This window comes from Nomascus leucogenys, chromosome 1a, assembly GCF_006542625.1.
Source record: "Nomascus leucogenys isolate Asia chromosome 1a, Asia_NLE_v1, whole genome shotgun sequence".
Taxonomy (NCBI): Eukaryota; Metazoa; Chordata; class Mammalia; order Primates; family Hylobatidae; genus Nomascus; species Nomascus leucogenys.
The window spans coordinates 24237574-24255228 of NC_044381.1; the positions used below are offsets into that span (position 1 = coordinate 24237574).

The 17655-nt window shown below is 38.8% G+C and overlaps 1 protein-coding gene across 2 annotated transcripts in view; it reads left to right on the plus strand.

The window, feature by feature from the left end:
- SVEP1 (sushi, von Willebrand factor type A, EGF and pentraxin domain containing 1) overlaps window positions 1–3518 on the plus strand; it is a 231939-nt gene extending 228421 nt beyond the window's left edge. For both annotated transcript variants that reach the window (XM_030822826.1, XM_030822868.1), the window contains exon 48: window positions 2214–3518. In XM_030822826.1, coding sequence (XP_030678686.1) covers window positions 2214–2235 — 22 coding nt within the window. In that variant the 3' untranslated portion in view covers window positions 2236–3518. The remainder of the gene's footprint in view (window positions 1–2213) is intronic.
- The last annotated feature ends 14137 nt before the right edge of the window (window positions 3519–17655 follow it).

Sequence of the window (17655 nt, forward strand, 5' to 3'; positions counted from 1 at the left end):
ACAAATATATTTAGAAGCTGCCAAGATTATACCTTTACCTGAGAGCAGAGTTGAATTTAAGAAAATGAGAGCCAAAAAAAGAGAAAAGAGAAAAAAACAGTGACTCAAAAAAAGTATTTAGTATTTTCTTATAATATTAGATTTTATATTTCAACCTCTTCATTTTTCAGATAAAGAAAAGGAAGCCCAGAGAGAGTTTGCGTGATTTAAAAACTGTCCATAGGAGTTCTTTCTTGATTGAGGAAAGGATAATTATTAGCTTGTATTAAAATATTGTACATTAAATAATAAGGAAAACAAGATCTAGATTTTTTACGCAAAAGTTTGATGTAGGCATCCAAGAAAAATAATGGCAAATTAGCTGAGAGGTGTAGCCCACATTCAAGGGAAGGCTAACTAGCAACCCAGAGGACCAGGCAGGTTCCTCCTCCATATACTGTAATTCTTGTTAAAACTCTAACTAGTTTAAGCAAAGAAGAGAATTTATTATCACAATAGAGGGACCTCGTATGGAACCCAAAGACAGAGGAGTGGTTGAGCATCAGGAGGACCAGACTGGGGATTGAAAGCCACATGTACCTCTCCACTTCCCATGTCACCGCCTCTTCCAGGGTCTGCTGCATCCTCTGTCTTGCTGCAGAATGGTTTTCTTCTGTTTGGTTCACGTGGAAGGGAAGGACAGAATTTCTTTTTTTTTTTTTTTTTTTTTTTTTTTTTTTTTTAAAGACAGAGTCTCACTCAGATGCCTAGGCTGGCATGCGGTGTGCAATCTCGGCTTACTGCAAGCTCCGCCTCATGGGTTCAAGCGATTCTGTCTCAGCCTCCTGAGTAGCTGGGACTACAGGCATATGCCACCACACCCAGCTAATTTTTTGTATTTTTAGTAGAGATGAGGTTTCACTATGTTGGCCAGGCTGGTCTCGAACTCCTGACCTCAGGTGATTTACCCACCTTGGCCTCCCAAAATGCTGGGATTACAGGCATGAGCCACCATGCCTGGCCAGGACAAAATTTCTTACAGAATTTTTTACATGTCACCATACGTATCCGGAGACATAGTACACTGTCCCGGTTTAAAAATCCAGGACTCTGATTGGTCCAGATTGACTCAATGGCCAAGCATGAATCAATGAACTGTAGTCCCAGGTTGAATTATGTTGTACCAACATAAAGGGTAATTTTGGCAAAAAACTGGGTAAAAGGGAGGAGAGTCTGGCAATTCCCAGAAGAAAGGAAAGCGGGAGGGGGAAGAGTGCTTTTCTGAGAAATAAACAATAAATGTTACCGTATAATTTTTTCCTTCTCTCCTACGAGACTGAATGCCTTAAAGTTTGTGTGCTGGGCCGAGTGTGATGGCTCACACCTGTAATCCCAGCCATTTTGGGCCCAGGAGTTCAAGACCAGCCTGGGCAACATAGGACGATCCCGTCTCTACAAAAAATACCCAGAAAAGTTAGCCAGGCATGGTGGCACACGCCTGTAGTCTCAGCTACTAAGGCGGCTGAGGTGGGAGGATTGCTTGAACCCAGGAGGCGGAGGTTGCAGCAAGCCAAGATTGTGCCACTGCACTCCAGCCTCGGCAACAGAGTAAGATCTTGTTTTTAAAAATACATAATATGCCTAGTGCCTTGTACAGGCACAAAAGTCGCTGCTCAATAGAGGCTTGTTAACAGATGGAGCAATTTCCTGGCATGAATGTCAGTTGGTAGAGAAATGCCTTGTGGCATCCATTAAATCCCTCAATGTTTAACCTTCTCTACTGATAAATAAGACTGACCTGGCCTTTTCCCCAGATAATTCAGTTGTTCAGAAGGAAATTGTGTTTCCTCTGACCTCTGTGCGCATCTTCAGAAAACTGATCCTAAGCAAATATCATAATGAAAAACCATAGATTGTTAATGGACTAAGAGACCTTTAGGTTCTTTAGATCCAAACCCCTCATTTTACAGAAGAGAGAATTGTAAGAGAGAAAACTCGTGGCAGAGTCAAGACTAAAACTCAGGTCTGATGCTTCTCAGATCTTTCCATAAGTTGGCACGTGTTTCCCATGCCTCTTAGTTATCTCAAAGAATGACCCCCATCCGTATAAACATCACAGATAATGCCCAGGTATCTGGGACTTTCAGTCCTGTTTTCATCAACCCCTAAAGAGATGTTAGCTCTTCAGTTCAATTTTTTCTTTTGAATCTATTTGGTTGCTTTTTTTTTTCCAGGAAAAGGAGGACTGGGTTTTAACCACTTCACGACCAGCTGGCTCTCCCAAAAGCAGGATCATCTCTCCTTGGTAGTGCCTGGGCATCCTGGAACTTATGCAAAGAAAGTCCAACATGGTGCTGGGTCCTGTTTAGTAAACTTGTTACTTGGGGTTACTTTTTTTATTTTGTGATATATTTTGTTATTCCTTGTGACATACTTTCTTACATGTTTCCATTTTTAAATATGCCTGTATTTTCTATATAAAAATTATATTAAATAGATGCTGCTCTACCCTCACAAAATGTACATATTCTGCTGTCTATTGGGAAAGTTCCTGGTACACATTTTTATTCAGTTACTTAAAATGATTTTTCAATTAAAATATATTTTGCTACTAAATAATATTTTGCTGGATAGTACCATTTTATGAGGTGGCCAAGGGATTCATAGAGAGGACTCATGGTCTTTCATCTGTGCCACTGGCACCACATAGGAGACCCCTTACAATAAAGGAGACCCCTTTGTTCCTGTTCCATCTTCTATACAATATGTGTAATAATAAAAGCTTTTTCTTTCACTTAATCAGAGAGTAACTGTTGGACCTGGTACTCTCCACCACATAATTATGTCCTAGGACTTAGGGTAGCCTGGCTAATTCTTTTCTCAACATTTGAAAAGCCGTAGGCATTAACTTCATGGATGTGGAGAAACAGCATAATGACCTTGGTTCACAATGAAAGTGCTAGCTGTCTTTCTCGTGGCTGGAATAAGAGATGCAAGAACTGGAAGATTAACAGAGAGCTGATACCTGGACTGGCAATCCCACAACTCAGTATTTTGGGAGAAAGGAGATAGGAAGGGGAAGACAGGGAAGGAGAAGGAAAAAGGCAAATGGGAAACATTACCCAGAGCTGTGCTCCTGGTCCCACCTGCAAAAAAGAATTGCAGCCACCTAAGAGAAAGCTGAGCTGACCCTCAGTCCTCACTGTCACCTACCTCTATCATAATAATTGTACCAAGGTGAAGACTTCCCCAGACTTCAGAAAATAAAGTGAAACCCTAGATTTTGTTTTAAAATAGGAAACTTACAATCAACTTGCCTTCATCCTCTGGGAAAACTGTTCCCACACAGGCCTTGGAGTGTGTTGTAGCACTGTGGAGGAATGCAGAAAGGATGAAAGAAATCCTGATTCTCCTAGTTCTCTTCACCACCGTAGGCATCCCTCAGCCATTGACTCCTCCTTCTTTCTCTTGACATTGACTTCCTTGACCAGTTTTACATGCTTATGAGTCTACCTTCCAACAAATTTACTCATAGTCCATTAACTTCCAAACCTTGTTGATCTTTGTCATTTATAATCAGAAAAACAAAAATACAGCCAAAAAAGCCGGGTGCGATGTCTCTGTACCTATAATCCTAGCACTTTGGAAGGCCGAGGTGAGTAGATAGCTTGAGCTCAGTAGTTCGAGACCAGCCTGAGCAACATGGAGAAACTCCATCTCTAAAAACTAAATAATAATAATAATAATAATGAAATAAAATAAATACAAAAATTAGCCGGGCATGGTCGTGCATGCCTGTAGTTCCAGCTACTTGGGGAGGCTGAGGCAGGAGGATTGCTTAAACCTGGGAGGTCGAGGCTGCAGCAAGCCACGATCGCACCATTTCACTCCAGCCTGGGTGACAAAGTGAGACCCTATTTCAAAAAGAAAAGAAAATACAGCCCCAAATCTGAGTAATAAAAAAGTAGTACCAGAAAAAATTAAGCTAAGCAATTGGAAACAACACTCAGTTATGAAAGTACCTACTAAATAAGTATACCTTCAAAGTGAAGTTTGTATTCGGATACTTTGAATAGGCTGAAAGGTTTATATTTACACAGTAAGTCAAAGTAGTCCTGGCATATAGAGAATATAAGGAAGTAAAGCACCATACAAGTGGGGTGTGGAAATAATACATATTTAGAAATGTGAGTCACAGAGTAATGATACTTAAAAATAGTTGAAGAATATTATTTTTTAATCTTCCATACTATGCAGAGAAGACCAGTGTAGGAAAACAAAAACTGTAAAAAGAAATTTTAAAATCTTTCATACTAGGTATAGCTTCTAGTGAATTTTTGAAGGCAGAGCCATTCCCCATGCTATATAAACTATCCCACAAGCTGGAAAAGATGACAAACATTGAGTAATATTTGCCAAATATTTACCAAATATCACTCTGATGCAAAAACCTAACAAAGATGAAAATGAACTATACATCAATCATATAATTTAGCTTTCAAACTAGTTTTTGAACAACTCATAATACATGATACACACTGCAGTAGGTGTTTTAAAGAGATTAGGTCTTTGAATCTTCACAATTCTACTGAGATATGTATTATTATCTTTATAGATGAAGAAAGTGAAACTGAGAAGTCAAATAATTGATCTAAAATAAATGGCAAAGCCAAATGAACTCCAAGCCTGATTTACTCTAAAACTCATGAACTTCCTACTCTACTGTTTCTGCATTTTTGACCTGCATCTAACACTAGGTAATATTTAGCAAATTTAATGTTTTAAAACAATACTTGACAGGCAGATGGTATTTTATAATGATACAATATGAAATGCATGATAAGAGCAAAAAATACGGAAAAGGCATTTGATAAAATTCAGCACATTCTTAAATTTCTAAAAAAGTAGTAAGTGTCCAGCATACTGAAGTTTATCTGTTTCAATTATAATCAATCCTATTATGAACCACTACATGCCTCACTTTAAAATCAGAAACAAAGCAAAATAGCTATTCCCACTCACCTTGAGTATTATTCTTCAGTTCTAGCCAGGGCACTAATATATGAAATAAATAAAGAGTATAGAAATGAGAAAACTGTCACAGTTTCATTTTGGCAGGAGATATAATAATGTGTCTTGTAAGATGAAAACTCAAAGGCATGAAAATCCATTAGAAGCACTGAGTCCAGTAAACTGGATGAGAACCAGATATACATACCAAAAAAGAGAGCTTCCCTGCATATTAATTATAAATAGAGAATATAGTAAAAATCTTCTATTCACAATATCAGTAAATATATACATATGGATTATACAAATAAGAAATATATGTAGTCTCGAGGAAGAAAATTAGAAAAATATACCTACAAACATTCATCAATGCTCAGCTCATGTAGAAACATGCCATTTCTTGGATGAGAGAACTGTATGTCCTAAAGATGTGATTTTTTTTCCAAATAAAGTTACAAGCTTCATATAGTTCTAATTATATTTGCCATATTGGGTTTTTGGGGGGATCATGACCAAATTATTTATTCTAATGTTTATTACAAACAAAAGCAAAATGGAAAATTAAAATATTTTAGGGAAAAACAAAAAGATCTTTTTAAAAATTAGCATAATAAAAGCTACAGTAATTAAAACAGTATATGCTGGAACAAGAATCACAAAAGCATCAATGTGATAGTCTCTATATATGAATTCAAATATTTTATTTAAAAACTCGTAAGTGGTCAGGCACAGTTGCTCACACCTGTAATTACAGCACTTTGGGAGGCCAAGACAGGTGAATCACTTGAGGTCAGGAGTTCAAGACCAGCCTGGCCAATATGGTGAAACCCCTTCTCTACTAAAAATACAAAAAATTAGCTGGGCATGGTGGCACATGCCTGTAATCCCAGCTACTTGGGAGGCTCAGACAGGAAAATTGCTTGAACCCAGGAGGCGGAGGTTGCAGTGAGCCGTGATCATGCCATTGAACTCCAACCTGGGTGACAGAGTGAGACTCTGTCTCAAAAACAAACAAAAAAACTCATAAGTGATCAAGAAAGCCTTCCAAAAAAAACAAATGAAGCCTCGATAGTCAGTGAAATGTTTATCATAAAATATTAGAAAGCAAGAGAGAAAAATATTGAGTGACTGGTAATAGACAATGAGTAAAAATTTGAAAATCTTTCTGTTTGAATTCTTACCACATAAAAATAAATTCAAGGAGGATTGTGATGTAAATATTGATATGAAAACCATAAAAATTGTCTTTAGAGTTAATTTTCTCAAACATTTGAAGGATTAAAAAACCTAGAAGTTACAGTAAAATCACAGTGGGAATGGTGAGCAGATTTGACAGCATAAGTAAATTGAGAGTTCTGGATGTCATTCAAAAAATAGTAATCAAAATGTTGTCAAATTTCTTACAACAGACCAAGGAATCATGTTATACTACCTTTATCATGTAAATGGGAAAAAAAAACTTAATAAAGCTCAAGAACACAGACAACCCACCACAGAAATGCAATAAACTCATTTTCGTTTGTATGTGAGAAACTATTCCACCTCACAAACACAGCACACAAATTCAAATAACAGTGGAAACCCTTTTGCTTTTTGGATTAGCAGAGACTTATTTTTAATGTTAATAACTAATGCAAATGTGGGATGAAATAGAAAATTTTATGCATTGTCAGTGAGAGTGTAAGTTGGCATAATTTTTTGCCTATTTTTTCCAGCTTTATTGAGGTATGATTGACAAAAATTGTATAGATTCAAGAATGTACAATGTGATGATTTAATACATGTATACATTGTGAAATGATTAGCATAATCAAATTCATGAACATAATTCATCACCATACATAGTTACCATTGTTGGAGGAGTTAGGTGGTGGTGAGGACATTTAAGATCTATTCTCTTAGCAAATTTTAAGTATACAATACAGTATTGTTAACTATAGGCACCATGCTGTAGATTGGATTCCCAGAACTTGCTCATCTTATAACTGAAGGTTGGTATCCTTTGACCAACATCTACCCATTTCCCCCACTCCTCCCCTTTCTAGCCCCTGTCAACCACCATTACATTCCCCAATTCTGTGAGTTTGACTATTTTAGATTCCACATATAAGTGAAATCATACAGTATGTGTCTGTGTCTGGCTTATTTCATGTAGCATAATGTCCTTCAGATTCATTCATGTTATTGCAAATGGCAGGATTTCCTTCCATTTATGGCTTAATAGTATTCTACTATATGTGTCTATGTGTGTGTATACCACATTTTCCTTTTCCATTTTTATATTTGTAAATATGTTTTCACATTCATAAAAGTAATCATCTTCATAAAAATTAATTGAAGTAAAAGTCCCACATTAATGTGTATGCATATATAATTTTTCTATTTACCCTAATTAACCTGACAAGCACATTGGCTCTATTCTATAAATGTAAAGATCTTGTCTCTGTTTAGTTTTGTTTAAACACAACTTTAGGAATCTGTAGTGAAGAGTTCGGATCAATATGATTAGTTTAATATAGAAACAGAAGCTATTACCAAGAGAAAATATTGATAAATTTTGAGCCATTTGCGTACACAAGAGGAAAATATTTGCTTGTCAAGGAATCTTAAAAATCAATTATTAAAATTATCAGTACATTTTTACAGCATATCCTTGTACTTTATGGGTTCTCCAGGTAAGAGACATCCAAAGAGGTGGAAACACTTATAATATCTCAAGTTTTCCAGCCAAGTTACATCAGAATCACTTTTTTATGCTTCCTCAACAACAAACATAGCAGCAGCAACACTCATTTCTTTGAAAAGATCATATTTAATTACTCATGATTTTCTCCTAACTCTGACCTTAAGCCAGGGCTGTTCATTTTTTTTCCCTAATTATCCTATAAGCTACCATTCAAGGTGGCCTGGGCCGAAAGTGTAGGTTTGGATGGAACTAGAAAGAAATTGAGTAATTTGAAAATATTGAGAAGCAGCCAGTCAGGATGATTATTATTAAAAAGACAAGAAATAACAGATGGCAAGGATTCAGAGAAAAGGGGACACTTATATACCATTAGTGAGAATGTAAATAAATACAACCTCCACAGAAAACAGTACGGAGATTTCACAAAGAATTAAAAATAGAACTACTATTCAATACAGCAATCCCTCTACTAGGTATCTACCCAAAGGGAAACAAATCATTATTTTTAAAAAGACACCTGAGTGAACTCCCATTCACAATTGCTTCAAAGAGAATAAAATACCTAGGAATCCAACTTACAAGGGTTGTGAAGGACCTCTTCAAGGAGAACTACAAACCACTGCTCAATGAAATAAAAGAGGACACAAACAAATGGAAGAACATTCCATGCTCATGGGTAGGAAGAATCAATATTGTGAAAATGGCCATATTGCCCGAGGTAATTTATAGATTCAATGCCATCCCCATCAAGCTACCAATGACTTTTTCTTCACACAATTGGAAAAAACTGCTTTAAAGTTCATATGGAACTAAAAAAGAGCCCGCATTGCCAAGTCAATCCTAAGCCAAAAGAACAAAGCTGGAGGCATCATGCTACCTGATTTCAAACTATACTACAAGGCTACAGTAACCAAAACAGCATGGTACTGGTACCACAACAGAGATATAGACCAATGGAACAGAACAGAGCCCTGAGAAATCATGCCACATATCTACAACCATCTGATCTTTGACAAACCTGACAAAAACAAGAAATGGGGAAAGGATTCCCTATTTCATAAATGGTGCTGGGAAAACTGGCTAGCCATATGTAGAAAGCTGAAACTGGATCCCTTCCTTACACCTTATATAAAAATTAATTCAAGATGGATTAAAGACTTAAATGTTGGACCTAAAACCATAAAAACCCTAGATGAAAAACTAGGCAATACCATTCAGGACATAGGCACAGGCAAGGACTTCATGTCTAAAACACCAAAAGCAATGGCAACAAAAGCCAAAATGGACAAATGGGATCTAATTAAACTAAAGAACTTCTGCACAGCAAAAGAAACTATCATCAGAGTGAACAGGCAACCTACAGAATGGGAGAAAATTTTTGCAATCTACTCATCTGACAAAGGGCTAATATCCAGAATCTACAATGAACTCAAAACAAATTTACAAGAAAAAAACAACCCCATCAACAAGTGGACGAAGGATATGAACAGACGCTTCTCAAAAGAAGACATTTATGCAGCCAAAAGACACATGAAAAAATGCTCATCATCACTGGCCATCAGAGAAATGCAAATCAAAACCACAATGAGGTACCATCTCACACCAGTTAGAATGGCGATCATTAAAACGTCAGGAAACAACAGGTGCTAGAGAGGATGTGGAGAAATAGGAACACTACTATGCTGTTGATGGGACTGTAAACTAGTTCAACCATTGTGGAAGTCAGTGTGGCGATTCCTCAGGGATCTAGAACTAGAAATACCATATGACCCAGAAATCCCATTACTGGGTATATACCCAAAGGATTATAAATCATGCTGCTATAAAGACACATGTACACGTATGTTTACTGTGGCACTATTCACAATAGCAAAGACTTGGAACCAACCCAAATGTCCAACAATGATAGACTGGATTAAGAAAATGTGGCACATATACACCACGGAATACTATGCAGCCATAAAAAATGATGAGTTCATGTCCTTTGTAGGGACATGGATGAAGCTGGAAACCATCATTCTCAGCAAACTATCACAAGGACAAAAAACCAAACACCGCATGTTCTCACTCATAGGTGGGAATTGAACAATGAGAACACATGGACACAGGAAGGGGAACATCACACACATCACACACCGGGGCCTGTTGTGGGGTGGGGGGAGGGGGGAGGAATAGCATTAGGAGATATACCTAATGTTAAATCACTAGTTAATGGGTGCAGCACATCAACATGGCACATGTATACATATGTAACTAACCTGCACGTTGTATACATGTACCCTAAAACTTAAAGTATAATGAAAAAATAAAAATAAAAAGACACCTGCACTCATATATATTTATTGTAGCACTATTCACATTAGCAAAGATACGGAATCAACCTAAGTGTTCATCAGCAAATGATTGGATAAAGAAAATGTAAAATGGAATACTATTCAGCCATATAAAAGAATGAAATTATGTCTTTTGCAGCAACATGGATGAAACTAGGGGGCATTATCTTAGTTGAAACAACTGAGACACAGAAAGTCAAATTCCACATTTCTCACTTACAAGTGGGAGCTAAATAATGTGCACCCATGGACATAGAATGTGGACTGACAGACAAGGGAGATTCGGGAGGGCAGTGGGAGGGGGCTGGATGATGACAAATCACTTAATGGGTATAGTGTATGTTATTCAGGTAATGCATACCCTAAAAGCCCTGAGCTCCACCACTACATATAATCTATGCATATTACAAAATTGTACTTGTACTCTATAAATTTATACAAATCAAAAAAAAAAAGCAAACACATTGTACTGCAGCTACATGTTCCCAGCTGCAAGAATCAGCAGGCAAAGCCACTTAAAATACATGCTCCTGGGTGCAACATTTCTGAGCTCTTAAGTTGTGTGAAGCAAACCGACTTTAAAAAGACACACAAGGCTGGGAGCAGTGGCTCACGCCTGTAATCCCAGCACTTTGGGAGGCCGAGGTGGGCGGATCACGAGATCAGGAGATCGAGACCACAGTGAAACCCCGTCTCTATTAAAGAAAAATACAAAAAATTAGCCGGTGCGGTGGCGGGCACCTGTATCCCAGCTACTCAGGAGGCTGAGGCAGGAGAATGGTGTGAACCCGGGAGGGGGAGCTTGCAGTGAGCCGAGATTGCGCCCCTGCTGCACTCCAGCCTGGGCAACAGAGCGAGACTCTGTCTCAAAAAGAAAAAAAAAAAAAAGAAAAAAAAAAGAAAGACACACAAAGATATAGGCTGTCTGGGTGTTTATAAGAGTTACAGTACAAACTGCTGTCTCTCTGGAGGAACTGCTGATCACACCCAGTCCTTGCAGACATCATTTTCAAGTGAGTTCACTCCACCCTCCTAAGTCCTGACCTGTCTAATTACAATGCCGAATCCTCACCCTTCTGAATCATACACATTCCACCTTTCATTATGTCCCCCTGGATCTTTTTATTTTCCCAGCAGTGGTCAAGCTAGTTTATGTTTCTGTAAGTTAAAGTGTATCCTATCAGCAAGGGCAATATATAAACCAGAAAAACCTGCAAGAATGGATTAAGGTAAAGACCACAAAAAAGTAGCAAAAGCTACCCACATGCATTTCTCAATCATACCACATTCTTCACAAGAGCGATGACTGAGAATCTATAGATCATATGTTCAAATGGGGAAATACTTCCAAAATCTTTATTACATACCTTATAGTTTGCATTCTGCTTTGTAATTTAAAATATATTTTCTGTCACACTATCTCATAAATTGTGGGAACTAATAACTATGTGGATGCCTAACCTGTGATAATGGCTGAATAAATGTCAGTGTCCCTTTCTCTGCTCAACCCTTCTTCAACCTGTCTCAGTGAATTCTGCAAAGCTTCCTCTTCTTCCCATTTAAGAAACCTGAGGCACAGAGAAGCAATGACCTGGAAATTACAGCCTAACACCTGAGACCCAAGGCTGGGGCTCAGAGCAGTCAGTAATAACACCCCTTCCAGAGAATGAACCTTAGCTAGGCCATGTCCCTGGCATTTTCAAAACCACGTAAGCTTTATAACTATGGTGGTTTATTATTACAGTCTATGTTTCTGGTGTTTGCAAAAAAAAAAAAAAAAAAGTGTTCCTAATCACAAAGTGGTGTTAGTTTCTGTGAGAATTCCACCAAATAACTTTAGGCTATGTTTAAAAGACAGCACAAAATGTTCCATAAGTCATCACTGCAACGTTGAGAAGACCTCATGATGAACAGCTTTCAGTTCTCTGAATACACCACGTTCTCTTCTTGAGGCCTTTGCACAAGTTATCTCCTTTACCACTGCCACTTCCCTTTACTCCCAGTTCTCACCTAACCCTACCATCATACTCACCATCCCCTACCCTATTTTTTCCACCATTTGTTCTTGAGGTCTCAGATGCTGTTGACTTTGCCCTAAACCTCCCATCCCCATTCCAAGTCCAACTTTCATAGGGTGCTGGGAGAATGCACTCTGCTCTTTCCCATTCCAGGGTTCCTTTGAGCCAACAATGCCAATGAGTAGAACCAAGAAGTATTAGTCTGTTCTCACATTGCTATAAAGAACTACCTGAGGCAGGGAAAGGTGGCTCATGCCTGTAATTCTAGCACTTTGGCAGCCCAACACAGAAGGATCACGAGGTCAGGAGTTTGAGACCAGCCTAACCAAGATGATGAAACCCCATCTCTACTAAAAATACAAAAATTAGCCAGGCGTGGTGGCACGTGCCTGTAATCTCAGCTACTCGGGATGCTGAGGAAGGAGAATCGCTTGAACCTGGGAGGCGGAGGTTGCAGTGAGCTGAGATTGCGTCACTGCACTCCAGCCTGGGTGACAGAGACTCCATCTCCAAAAAAAAAAAAAAAAAAAAGAAAAGAAAAGAACTACCTGAGACTGGGTAATTTATAAAGAAAAGAGGTTTAATTGGCTTATGGTTCTGTAGGCTGCACAGGAAGCATGGCTGAGGAGACCTGGGGAAATTTACAATCATGGCAGAAGGCAAAGGGGAAGCAGGCCCATCTTACATAACTGGAGGAGGAGGAAGAGAGAGAAGGGGGAGGGGCTACACACTTAAACAACCAAATCTCATGAGAACTCACTCACTAGCACAAGAACAGCAAGTGGGAAGCTTGCCTCCATGATCCAGTTACCTCCCACCAGGCCCCTTCTCCAACACTGGGGATTACAATTTGACGTGAGATTTGGGTGGAGACAAAAATCCAAACCATATCAGAAGCCAATGTGGACATCCAACTATAGAATGAATATACTGTGTGTGTGTGTGTGTATGTGTGTGAGAGAGAAAGAGAGACATTGAGATCCAAAAGAAGTGTGACAGATGAGATATATCCAGAAGCACTCTTAAACCCAAATACACACACACACACACACACACACACACTTGCCACAAACATTTTGTCCCTATCAGAATAGTTTGACTTTGGTGTTAAGCCACTACCCAGCTTGCTATACTTGAACCTTGAGTAGGTCCAAAAATACAGAAATAAAACCCAGAAACCTCTCATTATGGTGCAAGATGATGCTCATGTTAATAGAATAGATTATTGGGTGCTAAGGTGTCTCCAGGAAGAGTGAAAGGTACAACAGCTGTGGTCGATTCTTCACTCTACACAGGCTGCCGAGATCATCTAACTTTGATAACCCCACGTGGTAGAACTAGGGAGGCAACAGGAAGACACACCCACTCATTTGTATTCTTGATCTCATGGAAATCAACATTCTAATATTTTGCTAGTTTGGTAGTAAACTAAAGGAAAAGCCAATCTGTACAAGTCAGAGTCTTCCTTCTCCCTAGTTTAGGAAGCAGCACCAATCTTTGTGGTCTGGTCCAGCTGAACTAGTCTAGCATCGCAAACCATACCCACCTCCAAGGTGAAGCTAACTAGACCACAGATAGTTGTTCTTCAGACTATATTTACTTTATGCTTTATATTTTAAGACAGTTGAATACAGTTCTTATAATTTACAGTTCCTATAAGACAACCAGGGTATAAAAGTGCCCAAAGGAGGAATGAGAATGAGACATTGAACTCTACAGAAACCTACTGTTATTTCTTGTTCCCATCCTCTTGTACTAAAAAAATTGCAAGTCATTCTGAATAGTTCCATCTGGTTTCTTGCCTCATTTCATCTTCTGATATATGGCACACCTGAACTCACCAACTTGTTTCCTTTCCTTCCTGCTGCCTTTCCCTCCTCCTGTATAGTAAACCTTTTTTCTGATCTCCCCCTGACCAATAGTTGCCCTTCCACGATGGTCCCAGGGTTAGCCCATGGCAGACATTTATCATTTGCCTGTCTCTCTTCCTCCTTGAAGACAAGCATTATATTTTTTCACCAATGTATACTTGGTAATACTTGACATGTAGTAAACGCTCAATAAATGCTGAGGAAAGAATGAAATAATAGAGACTGATGGGAGAAGAAAAGCTTTTAAACAATTTCAAAAAGCATTTAGGAGGCCAGGTGCGGTGGCTCATGCCTATAATCCCAGCGCTTTGGGAGGCCGAGGCAGGCAGATCACCTGAGGTCAGGAGTTTGAGAACAGCCTGTCCAACATGGTGAAACCCCATCTCTACTAAAAATACAAAATTATCCCGGCATGGTGGCAGGCGCCTGTAATCCCAGCTACTTGGGAGGCTAAGGAAGGAGAATGGTTTGAACCCAGCAGGTGAAGGTTGCAGTGAGCCGAGACTGCTCCATTAAACTCCAGCCTGGGCAACAAGAGCAAAACTCTGTCTTAAAAAAAATAATAAATAAAAATTTAGGGAAGGTCCCAGGAATACAGTGTCATAAAAAACAATACAATATTTTACATGTTTCTGTACATGTACATATACACATCTATATACATTTTTTCACAGAGGAAAACAACCTAAGTTTTCAATTGTTTTCATCATTTGCCTTTCTAAAGTCAAAGACAGAAAAACACTGAAAGATAAAATGAGCACAGTTACCTTGAAGACCGGGTTGGTTCAGAGGGCGCCTGAGAAAAGTTTAGCACATACGACATCCAAATGAGTTTTTGGAAGGCATTCAGTAATGACAAATGACGTTGATCAAAGAAAAAGCATGAATCAGAATTCAAGAGTTACTTGCTCAGCCTTCCTGAGCAAAATGACCGTCTTACCCCTCAATTTGTGAATTTTTACCGTTAACTTCCTCAACAGGACTCACCTGGGCACATGCTGGGTCAGCTCTATCATCACCAGGTGTTTGTTTTAAAATCTACTTTGGGTCTTTCATCTTAAAAATAAAGTTATACTGCATGCGCTGTTTATAAAAACTATTCATTTTATTTACATTTCCTAACAGCCTAAATTGCTCATCAGAAAGGTTTTGCGTTTTTGCAAATATGGACTAAATAGGTATGAGAGGAAGAACTATCTACTTCTAGTCAACACAAAAGAAGTAAAAGTTTTTCCATTAAATCACATTTATTAATCAGGAAAAACTGAACAAAGACTGGATATTAGATGAATATTTGGAATTACTGTTAATGCCTTTGGTAGGAATAATTTAGATTATTTTTTAAGATCCTGTATATTAGATAACTATACTGAAGTATTTACTAGTGAGATTATGTAAATGCTTGGATTTGCTTTCAAATCCCCCCAAAAGAAAAAAGTGTATAAGGAGATGGGGAAGGTGAATATAGCTAAAGCAAGCACAGCAAAATATTGACGATAGCTGAGTGAGGAGTAGATGGGGGTTCAGCATATGCTCCTCTCTACTTTTGTGTATGCTGGAAATTTTCTACAACCAAAAAATTTGTTTAAACCACATTTACTGACTATGAAGTAATCAGCCTTGTGTCGATATTTATGAATCTTGGAGTAAATACATTGACTATTCAGTCCACAAATACGCAAAGCCATGGTATCTAGGAAGCCCATGGTCTGAAATTATAGAATATTAAGATGAATCCCTTCTTAAAAAGATGAGGTAGCTGGCTTGCTCTTTTTTTTTTTTTTTTTTTTTTTTTTTAGACAGAGTATCACTCTGTTGCCCAGTCTGAAGTGCAATGGCGTGATCTCGGCTCACTGCAACCTCTGCCTTCCAGGTTCAAATGATTCTCCTGCCTCAGCCTCCTGAGTAGCTAGGATTATAGGCATGTGCCATCACGCCTGGCCAATTTTTGTATTTTTAGTAGAGATGGGGTTTCGCCATGTTGGCCAGGCTGGTCTCAAACTCCTGACCTCAAGTGATCCACCCGCCTCAGCCTCCCAAAGTGCTGGGATTACAGGTGTGAGCCACCGTGCCCAGCCTCAGGGCTTTTATTAATATGTAAGATCCCTGAACTTAGTTGCTTTATCCTTCAGGCTGTGCATCACTTTACACAAATCTCTATCAAAGCACTTTTTTCTTTATATCATGGCTAGTTTACATGTCTGAATTGCTTTGATAGCAAGGTTTATTTCTCATGGATGGGTGCAGTGATTAAAAGCACAAGCTCTGGAATTTGACCGCCCATATTCAAACCCTGGTCCTTCCCTTTACTAGCCATGTGATTTGGATGCCTCTTTCCTCATTTGTGTAATGGAAGCAATAATAGGGCCCACTCTTACTGATGTTGCTGTAAGGATTAAGGGGTCTCACAAACAATACGTACACACACAAACTTATGAATTTTATGCTTTAGTGTCCTTAAAAGAAAGGCCAGTATTGAGAGATGTACTTTGTCAAGCCCTTGGAACTGAACTTGAAGAATACTCTTGTCCTTGGCCTGCTGTGCTGTGCTATCAATTCGCCAAGACAATCTATTTTCCTGTAACTTACCCACCTGGTGTCCCTGCTGTCAACACAATGCCAGTGACTCTCCTGGTGGAATTTTACAGGCTTGGTGTTCAGGATTCTGACTCAGGTATTAAAATAAAGCCTTGGGGATTAATAAACTCTTGGCAGAGTCAGCTCACCGTATTCTCAGAGCAGTGTCCAGGTAGCAGTCAGACTTAAACACAAATCACAAAATTCAACAGAGTTAAGCTATTTAACATGTTTTATTCATCCAATATAAATATAATATATATTTTACATATCTGAACATCTCTGAAATGGGAATGCATCTTACAATAGCATGGCATAGTATGATTGGCAATTTAATGATTTATCTTACAAACATGATATCTTAGGTTCAACAAGAACTGATAAGATTAAATCTTCGCTGGGCGCAGTGGCTCATGCCTGGTGGCCCAGCACTTTGGGAGGCCGAGGCGGGTGGATCACCTGAGGTCAGGAGTTCAAGACAAGTCTGGCCAACACAGTGAAATGGGAGGCTGAGGCGGGTGGATTACCTAAGGTCAGGAGTTCGAGACAAGTCTGGCCAACATAGTGAAACCCTGTCTCTACTAAAAATACAAAAAATTAGCTGGGCATGGTGGCGGGTGCCTGTCATCCCAGCTACTCAGGAGGCTGAGGCAGGAGAATCACTTGAACCCAGGAGGCAGAGGTTGCAGTGAGCTGAGGTCATGCCATTGCACTTCAGACTGGGCAACAGAGTGAGACTCTGTCTCAAAATAAAAAATAAAAAAAATAAAAAGATTAAATCTTCAGAACCTGGCATTGTATCAATATAATATTTGGCATATGGAAACCTACAGGCTTAGGCAAATTACTGGCCAAAGACTCAGAGGTTTTTTACTCTACCCAGAAATAGAGGTATTTTCCAGGTCTGTGAAAAGCCTTATGGTGTTTTTCTCTAGGGCTATGTTCTCAAAGCCCTGCTGTTTCTAACAAAAAATGATCATCAAGATAAAAAAACAACATATGAGCTCTTTAAAAACCTGAGCCTTGATTTGAGAAAGGCTCTTTCCTAAGTGTCATTGTTTTGGTTTGTATGAGTCATTGTAGAATGCCACTCTAGATCTTAACAAGTCCTCTCCAACCCCCACCCCATTGGTTTCCCTAATAGCTGAGTGGAGAATATAAAAAGGAGGAGTTGGCTAGAT